At 42.5% G+C, this 10,313-nt stretch overlaps 1 protein-coding gene across 1 annotated transcript; it reads left to right on the top strand.

The window, feature by feature from the left end:
* Positions 1–5,332: 5,332 nt before the first annotated feature.
* On the top strand, positions 5,333–9,654 carry LOC109122301 (uncharacterized). Its single transcript, XM_019218830.1, has 3 exons — positions 5,333–5,993; positions 6,605–7,758; positions 9,589–9,654. The coding sequence occupies exons 1-3, from the start codon at positions 5,333–5,335 to the stop codon at positions 9,652–9,654; spliced, it is 1,881 nt and encodes a 626-aa protein (XP_019074375.1).
* The last annotated feature ends 659 nt before the right edge of the window (positions 9,655–10,313 follow it).

Below are 10,313 nucleotides of genomic sequence, written 5' to 3'. Positions count from 1 at the left end.
TGGTTGATCTTGATTTTTTTTTTTTTTTTTTTTTTTTTTTAAGGGTAAAGCATGAGAATTTTTATGAATAACTTCCCAAAGTACACAAGAAGTATACAATTACAACAGACACCTAAAGATGCTACCAAAAAAATAGAGGGGTAGCGAAAAACAGCACCCCTTCAATAAGAGCCCTACCAATCAAGATAATCTCCTACCGAAGGGGGATAAAAAACTATAAACAAGACCAAACTCAGATTATAGAAAAAAAAAGTGTTTCAACCCTTGAATAGAATGCTCCTCATTTTCAAGCAATTTATTGTTTCTCTCATTCCAAATTGTATAAAATAAGCATAAAGGAGTAGTCCTCTATGCATTTTTTCCCCTTTTTACCCACAAAAGAGTCATGTCATCCTAATAGCGTTTCTCTAAATGAAAAGTGAAGCACCCAAGACATGTCACACAGGGAAAACAACAAATGCCATAAAATCCTTGTCTTGACATGGTGGATAAAGATGTGATCAATGGATTCTTTCTTCATCTAAATGACAAAGGAAACATTTGTTAGTTAAAGACCTCCTTCTCCTCTTTAAGTGATCTAAGGTCAAAACATTTTCAAACATTTTCCTAAGTAGCCTCCTAAGCAAAAAGGTCCACCTTTGACAACACCTAGGGTTCCAAATAACACCTGTCGGAAAAGTTGGACTTCTTGGTCCCAAAGCCAAGTAAAGGATTTGAACAGAAAACTTACCATTCTTTGATTTTGTTCAAATCACCTTATCTTCCTCTTTCCTACATGCCCTTGTCCTTTGTAGTCTTGTAAGGAAACACTTCACAATTTCCACCTCCAACTAATTGAAGAGCCCAGAGAAGCGTAGGGCCCTAAAACCCCTTTCATTTGACAAGTTGCAAATATCTGCCACTCAAGCCTCCTATAAAGCAGTGATAGCAAATAAAGAAGGAAAAGTAGTACACAACTATTTGGTTTCACACCACTTGTCCTTCCAAAATCTCAGCCTCTATCCATTACCCACTAAGAAGCAAGTCTACTAACCAAAAGATCTCAATCCTTTTCAATGGCTTTCCATAACCTTACCCCATATCGTTCTCTCACTTCAAGAGCTTGCCACCCTCCTTCTTCCCCATACTTTTTGCTTATAACTTGTTTCCAAAAAGGTTCTTTATCCTTAGCAAAATGGCAACTCCATTTACAAAGAAGGGCTTCTTAAGCGTCGAGAGATTCCTAACCCCACACCACCTTTTTGTCCAAACAAACAATAGCTCACCTTACTAAATGTGGTTTCCATTCAAGAGCCCCTCCTCCCCATAAGAAATCTCTTTGAATTTGTTCTAACCTCAACATGATTGTCCTTAGAATGTAAAACGAAGACACGGAATAGATAGACATATTAGATAAAGTGCTTTGAATCAGGGTAAGCCTCCCACCTTTGGAGATATGTCTTTTCCACATAGCTAGCCTTTTGCTAAACCTCTTCTCCACTCCATCCTACACTGCCACAAACTTGAAAGGAATGCATAAAGAAGACCTAAGTAAGAAAATGGAAGCTCATCCACCTTGCAACCAAACTTTAAAGACAACTCTTCGAAGTTTTCCACCCTTCCCGTTGAAATTAGCTTGCTCTTTTCCAAATTAATTCTTAGCCCCAAAATGACCTCAAACCACATGGTCAACCAGCTCAGATAAGTCAATTGATCCTTAGAAGGCTCATAAAAGACTAAAAGTATTATTAGCAAACAAAGATGAGAAATTTCCACCCTTCTCCGCCTTCGTCACTCACCTGCTAACTTGACAAGTGAAAATCTCCATGACAATCACAAATAAATAATGCGATAGAGGGAAGTGCATCCACCTTGCAACCAAAGTCTAGAGACAACTCTTCTAAGTTCTCCACTCTTCCCATTGGAATTAGCTTGCTCTTTTCCAAATTAATTATTAGCCCCAAAATGACCTAAACAACTCAAATAAATCAATTGATCCTAAGAAGGCTCACAAAATACTAAAAGTATTATTATCAAACAAAGATTAGAAACTAACATCCCTTCACCTTTGTCACTCATCTACCAACTGATAAGAAACCTCTGACATTAGCCTTATGGAGTCTATAAGTGAGAACCTACTTGGCAATCACAAATAAATAATGCGATATAGGGTGCCCTTGCCTAAATCTCTGAGAGTTTTGAAAAATGCTTGACGGAGTGCCATTAACAAGGATAGAATACCTTATTATAGAAATATACCATTTAATCCAATTGATCCACTTTTCTTTGAAACTTATCTTTTTTAAAATCAAGAGCAGGAAGTTAGAGGGGAAAAGGATAATGGAGGAGAGAGAAATACCTAGAGAGAGAGTGAGTGAAGGAGACGGTGAAGAGAGCTGGTTCGAAGGCGCGAATGGGGACTCAGAGGGGTACCTCAAGGTAGGGGGTCGGAAAAGGAGGTTTGGGGTTGAGTCAAAAATCTTTGAGATCGAGGTAGAGAAGAAGAAGGGTAGGACATTTATTTTCATAACGGAAAGCAAAGGAGGCGTCTCTTCTTGGATTAAGCTGGGGCCGGCAAGTTTGGGGCCGCTCATTGAAGGCCTGGTTTTCTGCTCAAAGGACATGAGGACTGGCCATTGGGAGAAACGCTGGCAAGAGAATGGGAGATTTTTCTCTTTAGAGCGCGGCGAAAACAAAGGGGGATGTTTCCTTAAGCTGGGGGTTTTAGATCGGGAAAAAAAGAGGTTCAATATCTTTGTTCCCAGGGGCAGAGGAGCAAAAGGGGGATGGTCTCTCTTGGTGGAGGCGCTGCGTGAGATGGTGTCTATCTCAGGCCGGCAAGTGAGACAGAAGGATAAGGAAATTTTTTGGTCACCTTTGAGGGGAAAGTCCTTTGCGGAGGTGGTAAAGCAAAACCACAGCATCGGAGAAGAGGTGGCTAGGGTGCGTGTGGACAACAGTGCATTATGTGTGAATTTGGAGAAGCTAGCCCACTATCTTGTCGGGTGCTGGAACTCAACGAGAGGAGGGGGGGAAGATTTAAGAAGTTGGGGGACCCAAATGTCAAAATTATGGGGGCTAAAGGGCAATTTAGGCTTGGCCAAATTGGAAGATGGCAAGGCATTGTTGGAATTTGGGCTGTTATCAGAAGCTGAGAAAGCCCTAGATATGGCGGAAATTTCGGTTGGAGGCTTCGTCATTCGACTGGAGAAATGGAGCCCAAGGTCGGGATGCTTAATGGAGGAAGAGAAAGTAAGAGAGGCATGGGTAAGGATAGTGGGTCTTCCCATCTCTCTATGGAATCGGGACATCTTGAGCAAGGTAGGAGAGGCATGCGGGGGTTTTTTGGGCATGGATGTTAAAACAGAGAGGATGGAGGAGCTTCAGTGGGCAAGAATCCGGGTAAGGAGGATCGAGGAGAAGACTCCTAATATGGTGGAAATATGGGTGGGAAATATGTGTTACTCCCTAACCCTGTGGTGGGAGACCAGGCCGACGCTGAGCGTGTCGCCGACAGGAGGGAAAGGGAAATCTGTTGTAACAGAGGGTGAGGTAGAGGGTGAGGCCCATTCACGCGAGGGCAAGCGTGTGAAGGAGGCCAAAGGGGGTTCGAGGCCCGAGGTGCAGATGCAGTCGGCGGATGGGACGCGAAGACTGACCTCCGGGTTGGGGCACCCCATGGAGTGCTCTCGTGGGCCTTATGGGCTGCAGTTAAAGCCCCAGGGAACAGAGAGCGTGCAAAGTGGACAGGTTGGGCTGGGCTCTCTGATGAGGCCTTGTGGGACTGAGGGCTTTAATCAGTCCTCCTCCTCTGTGGCCTCTCTTGGGCCAAAGGAAAATAGACGGATCGAGGCTTGGAGGCCCACGGTGGAGGCGGGACTGGTAGCTGAGAAGGAGCCCAGTGACCACCTTGCTGAGGCCCAGAGATGCGGCCCAAGCCACGCGGGAAGCCCACTCTCTGATATGTCCCTGGTTTGGGAGAAGGATGGGATGCGATGGCTGGGTGAGGCAGAGCTCCCCCCCTTAGAGCGATCGAAGACTGACCTTGCCCTGGTGGAGGAAGCGTCGAGGTATGTTATGGTCCAGTCCGATTGCTTGATCCCTGTGCTTCCCTCTTCCCCTCTTTCTTTTTTCGGTCGGACTCCAGTGGGGGAGTATTGCGACCTTTCTGGACTCGGAGAGAAGCGTGACGAGGATGAGAATCTGCTTCAAATGCTCATGGGCATGGAGCCACCTGTGAGTGAGCCTGTCGAATGCTGGGATTTGGTGGAGGCCAGCAAGGACAGAATTGATGTTATTGGAAAAGGGTTGGACTCCGATCAAATAGTGCCAATTGGTAATAAGGCAGGAGGGGAGCTAAGCTGGGAGAAGAGTGATCTGGCCAAGTTTAGTAAATTTTTGGGGTTTTCAACAGAAGGTCTGGAAAAGGACATTATGGAATTCTTGGTGAAAATTCGTAAAAGAAGGGAAAGTGTCCACAGCAAAACCTTTCTGGAGAAATCCAAATTTGAGAGAGAATTGAAGAGATTGGAGTGTTCCATCAACTATGAAAAGGGGAAAAAGCAAAATGGTGAAGTGAAAGTAAAGGGGTGCCAAATTACGGAAGTAAATGAAGCTAAGAATCATTAGCTGGAATGTTCGTGGAGCCAATGATAGCTCCAAAAGAAGGGTTATTAAGGCAGTTATAAGAAGTCAGAGGGTGGACCTGTTTTGTATTCAGGAAACCAAATTTCAAACTTTGTCGGAGGATTTGGTAAGAAGTTTGGGTTCTGGAAGGTGGTCTAATTGGGTGGCTTTAGACGCCTTGGGCTCTGCGGGAGGGATTCTGGTGTGTTGGGACAAAAGGTCTTTGGAGGTGATGGAGACGGAGGTAGGAAGGTTCTCAGTCTCCTGTAGGTTTAGGAATGTGGAAGATGGGATGTCCTAGATCTTTACAGGGGTGTATGGGCCTTTTTCCAAAGAGGATAGAGATTGTCTGTGGGAAGAGCTAGGGGCGATCAGAGGCTTGTGGGAAGATCCCTGGTGCTTAGGGGGGGACTTCAATGTCATATTATCCCAGCGGGAAAGGAGCAGACAGGGAAGGTTGTCTGGTGCCATGAGAAGTTTTGCCCAAATAGTTGACGATTTAGAACTCATTGATCTCCCAATGCAAGGGGGTATTGCCACTTGGAATGGGGGCAGGAATAATCAATCCTGGGCTTGACTAGATAGGTTTTTGGTGACTCAACAGTGGCTAGATATGTTTTGTGGGGTAGCCCAATGCAGAATGCATAGACCCACTTCCGATCATTTTCCTATCTTGCTGATGGGTGGGGGGATAAGGAGAGGACCCACTCCGTTTAGATTCGAGAATATGTGGCTGAAAGTGGACGGGTTCATTGATCTTCTCCGGGGATGGTGGCAAGGGATTGAGGTGAGAGGAAGGGCCAGTTTCAGATTGGCCTATAAGATGAAGGTTTTGAAGCACAACATTAAAGTTTGGAATAGGGAGGTGTTTGGAAGGCTGGAAGTCAACAAAAATTCTGCCCTCCAGCAGTTGGAGTATTGGGATGGAGTGGAGAGTGAAAGGACCTTGACTTTAGCTGAAGCTGAGCAGAAAAAACAAGCCAAGGATGCCTTCCATCATTGGGTGCTTTTGGAAGAGGTTCATTGGAGGCAGAAATCTAGGGAGCTGTGGCTTAAGGAAGGGGATAGGAATACGGGTTACTTCCACCGTATGGCAAATGCCCACCGTAGGAATAACTCCATGGACAGGATTATGATTAATGGGGAGCTGTTGACCGAGGATCAAGAGGTGAGGGACGGGATAGTGAATGAATTCCAGAAATTACTCTCAGAAGAGCAGGGGTGGAGAGCGGATATTGAGGGGCTGCAGTTCAAACAACTTAGTTCTAGGGAGGCTGATGGTCTAGAGGTGCCTTTCTCTGTGGAGGAAATCCATTATGCTTTGATGGAGATGGGGGGTGACAAAGCTCTTGGCCCGGATGGCTTTTCAGTGGCCTTTTGGCAAGAGTGTTGGGATTTTGTGAAGGAGGAGGTGGTGGAAATGTTTAAGGAGTTCTTTGAGCATGGGTCCTTTGCTAAGTCTCTCAATACTACTTTTTTGGTCCTTATTCCTAAGAAAGGAGGAGTTGAAGACTTGAGGGACTTCAGGCCAATCAGCTTGCTTGGGGGTTTGTATAAACTCTTAGCCAAAGTCCTAGCCAATAGGCTAAAGAAAGTGCTGGATAGGGTGGTTTCTGTTGACCAAAATGCCTTTGTGAGAGGGAGACAGATTTTGAATGCTTCTTTAGTAGCTAATGAGGTGATAGATTATTGGAAGAAAAGAAAAGAGAAAGGGTTAATTTGCAAGTTGGACATTGAAAAAGCCTATGATAGCATCAACTGGAAGTTTCTTATGAAGGTTCTTCGGAAGATGGGCTTTGGGTCTCGCTGGAGGGATTGGATGTGGTGGTGTATTTCTACTACCAAATTCTCCATATTAATCAATGGGGTTCCAGCTGGGTTCTTTTCGAATTCAAAGGGGTTGAGGCAAGGAGACCCCCTCTCTCCTTACCTCTTTGTCTTGGGTATGGAAGTGCTTAGCACTCTATAAGACGGGCTAGTGAGGGTGGCTTCATTTCAGGCTGTAGACTGAGGGGGAGAGGAGGGGAAGAGCTGGCTGTCTCTCATCTGCTTTTCGCTGACGACACTCTCATCTTTTGCGAAGCTAGAAGAGAGCAACTTGCCAATCTTAGCTGGATATTGGCGTGGTTTGAGGCGGCCTCCGGCCTCAGAATTAACCTGGCTAAGAGTGTCCTAATTCCGGTGGGGGAAGTGGATGAGCTGGAGGAGTTGGCGGCTGAGTTAGGATGCAGATTGGGGGCTTTACCCACTGTTTACTTGGGGCTGCCCTTTGGAGCTCACCATAAAACCTCTTCTTCTTGGGATGGGGTGGAAGAGAGAATGAGAAGAAGATTAGCCCAGTGGAAAAGGCAGTATATTTCGAAGGGGGGAAGAATTACTCTCATCAAGAGCACTTTGGCCAGCATACCCATCTATCTTCTTTCCCTTATTCGCATTCCTAAGGCTGTGGCAAAAAGGATTGAAAGAATTCAAAGAGACTTCTTGTGGGGGGGAGGATGCTTGGAAGGGAAAGCTCACTTGATAAATTGGAAGGTGGTCTGCAGCCCTAAGGAGGAGGGTGGTTTAGGCATCCGAAAGATAGACTTGTTGAACAAAGCCTTGTTGGGAAAATGGGTTTGGAGATATGCCTATGAGAAGGATAACCTTTGGAAAACTGTGATAGGGGTGAAATATGGTCAAGAGGGATGTGGGTGGAAGACAAAGGAAGTGTGTGGGCCTTTTGGGGTGGGGTTGTGGAAGGACATCATGAAGGAGGTGGATTGGTGCTGGGAGAACATTGATTTTAAGGTTGGGAAGGGGAATAGAGTTTTGTTCTGGACGGATAAGTGGTGTGGCAATGAGGCGCTTGCTCAATCTTATCCGCAGTTGTTTACCTTGGCGGGTCACAAGAATGCCAAAATTTGTGAAGTGTGGGACTCTAGCATGGGTCAAGGAGGTTGGAATCTCAGGTTGGCTAGAGACCTCAATGACTGGGAGATGGAGCAGATAGGAGATATGCTGAATCTGTTGAAGGACTTCAGGACTTCTCTTGAAGAGGACTCAGTGAGATGGAAGTGGGAAGGCAATGGAGTTTATGGGGCTAAGGGGGCTTACAAAATTTTGAGCGGCTCTTCAGCCGAGGTTTTCCCGTATAGGCGCATTTGGATGGATAAGGTTCCAACAAAAGTGTCTTTTTTTGCTTGGGAAGCCTCGTGGGGGAAGATCCTTACTTTGGATAAGCTTCAGAGAAGGGGGTGGCAGCTCCCAAACCGGTGCTTCCTATGCGGCTATGAAGAGGAAAGTGCGAATCACATCCTCTTACATTGTACAGTGACTAAAACTATTTGGGAGATTACCCTTGCCATTTTTGGAGTTCAATGGGTATTCCCAGAGTCGGTTATAGAGGTGTTACTTAGTTGGAGGGGTTCTTTTGTGGGGAAAAAAAGAAAGAAGATATGGAATTCCATTCCGGTGTGCATATTTTGGACGGTTTGGAAGGAAAGGAATAGGTTAGCTTTCAGGGGAGGGTCTTTAGATATTCAGAAATTCAAGAATTCTTTTGTATGTAATTTGTGGAGTTGGGTTAGGGTGTACAATGGTGAGGAAACATACTCTCTTTTAGGTTTTTTGGAGTGGCTTGGAACCACTTGAGGGTGGGTGAGGATGGGTGGGGTTTTTTTTCCCCTTTTTTGTTTTTTCTAGCCTTGTGTAGGGCTGTTCAGTATACTCCCTGTATACGTGTGGCTTTTTAGCCTTTTCTAATATATTTGGTTGTTTATCTATCAAAAAAAAAAATTAAGAGCAGGAAGTTCCAATTAATATGATCATAAGCTTTCTCAATATCAAGCTTATAGATTAATCCATAATCATCACATGATCTATTACCATGTTACTTGGCCATTGAAGGTTCTAAGTGTCGGTATTAGCATGCATTTTTGTTGATTAAAAATGGTAATTATTCATGGGTGTTAGTATGAACTTGTGTAAGGAAAAAATTAAGGCTATGCTTGATTCCCGAAAAGTTTTAGGGAAAATGTAAGAGAAAGAAAATAGAAATGAAAAATAAAAGGAAAGAAAAAATAAAGGAAAAAAATTTAAATTAATAAATTATTTTTATATCCTACTTTAATCTCATTTCACTTATTTTAACTCTTTTATCCAAAGATTAAATAATTTAAAAATATATTAGTTTCTTACTAATTTTTTAATTGTATTGAACTTTCTTTCGTATTTCCTATAGTAAAACCAAATATGAGAAAATCATTTTTTCTTTTCTTATTACTTCTCGAGAACCAAACATAACCTAAAGAAAACTGTTTGAAATGCATGATAGGGTATATAGAATTGTGGAGTTATTTCTTTCAAAGCAACTACCTTAGGTGTTTTGCTCAATTGGTGAGTATTGACAAAATTTCGAACTGTTAATAACTACCCGTTAATTCATTCTCCTTTTCATCCTCTGTTTGGGAAAAATGGAGAAACTTCCCTTTGAGATAAAGGTTCGGTGGGCAATGCCAGCATCCTTGACTTGAGAGAGGTTATGGAAGGGTGGTTTGCAAGGTGGTGAGTCGCTCTCTCCTCAGTAAATAACTGGGGGGAAATGTAGTAACAAATGAGAATCCAAGGCAAAGGAAACTAGGAAAGGGTAGGGAAGGAAGCGAGCGATGGTATTGTTAACATATTGGTGAGTAGTGTTGTTGTTTGCCTCAATTTGGTTCTAGTCCTGTAAAGGTCGAGGATCTTCGTGTATCTTTTCTACTGTTGTTGGTTGCTTAGTTTTTTTTGTCATTTGGTGCTTTGTTTGCACCTTTTTCTTTCTTCTCCCCCTCCATGTGGGTTTTCACTAAAGCATTGTTGCAAAGAAAAACCCGCATTTTGGATTATACAGAAAGGGATGAACTCAAAACACAACTGCACGATTCATAATCCAAGACATGCCAATACAGCACTCCCTATCACTGACTAATATTCTGTATATTTTCTTCGGTTCCATTGCTACGGCAGGCACTGGCTTCTACAAGCGACAATCTGTTTATAAACCGTGATGCGGATCTATCTATATGCATATGAGCCATATAACATTTCGAAAAACACTACAAATTTATGAAACCAGAAAGAAAATCATCATCTGTTTCATCAACAATATTAGTACAGGCAGTCAAAGAAATGTATTTATATAATTAAAATAGTTCAAATACTTGAAATTGGGTTTCTGGCAGTTTCTGCCTTCATGGAGTCAGAATGATTTTGTCAGTAGAATCCAGGACAGAAGGGACAATGAGTTTTGGCAAATTCCTGGGTTTTACCATGCTACCTTGGTTCTGGGATGGGGGAATCCCTTTCTCCTATAGATTATTCTTGTTTTAAAGTTGCATGAGGCTATGTATGATTCCCAAGAATAAAAAAATTGAAAGAAAATACAAGAGAAGAAAGATAATAAATAAATAAAATAAATTTAAAATTAATAAATTAATTTTGTATGTTATTTTAAATTTATTTTGCATGTTTTAGCTCTTCAATAAAGATAAAATAAATTAAAAATATATAAATTTGTAATTAATTTTTAAAAATATTTTTTATAATACAATTAATATAAAAAAATCATTTTCTTTAATAATTTTTTTTTCTTCCTTTAATACTTTTTAGAAATCAAACATAACCAAAATGATAGGTTAACCATCCAAGTCATGGAAATTATTGTTATTTCTTAATTTTGTTAAGGCATTATG

The sequence above is a fragment of the Vitis vinifera genome, chromosome 3 (genome assembly GCF_030704535.1).
Source record: "Vitis vinifera cultivar Pinot Noir 40024 chromosome 3, ASM3070453v1".
Lineage (NCBI taxonomy): Eukaryota > Viridiplantae > Streptophyta > Magnoliopsida > Vitales > Vitaceae > Vitis > Vitis vinifera.
The sequence above is the reverse complement of the archived record's forward strand: the minus strand, read 5'-3'. Positions and strand labels throughout refer to the sequence as shown.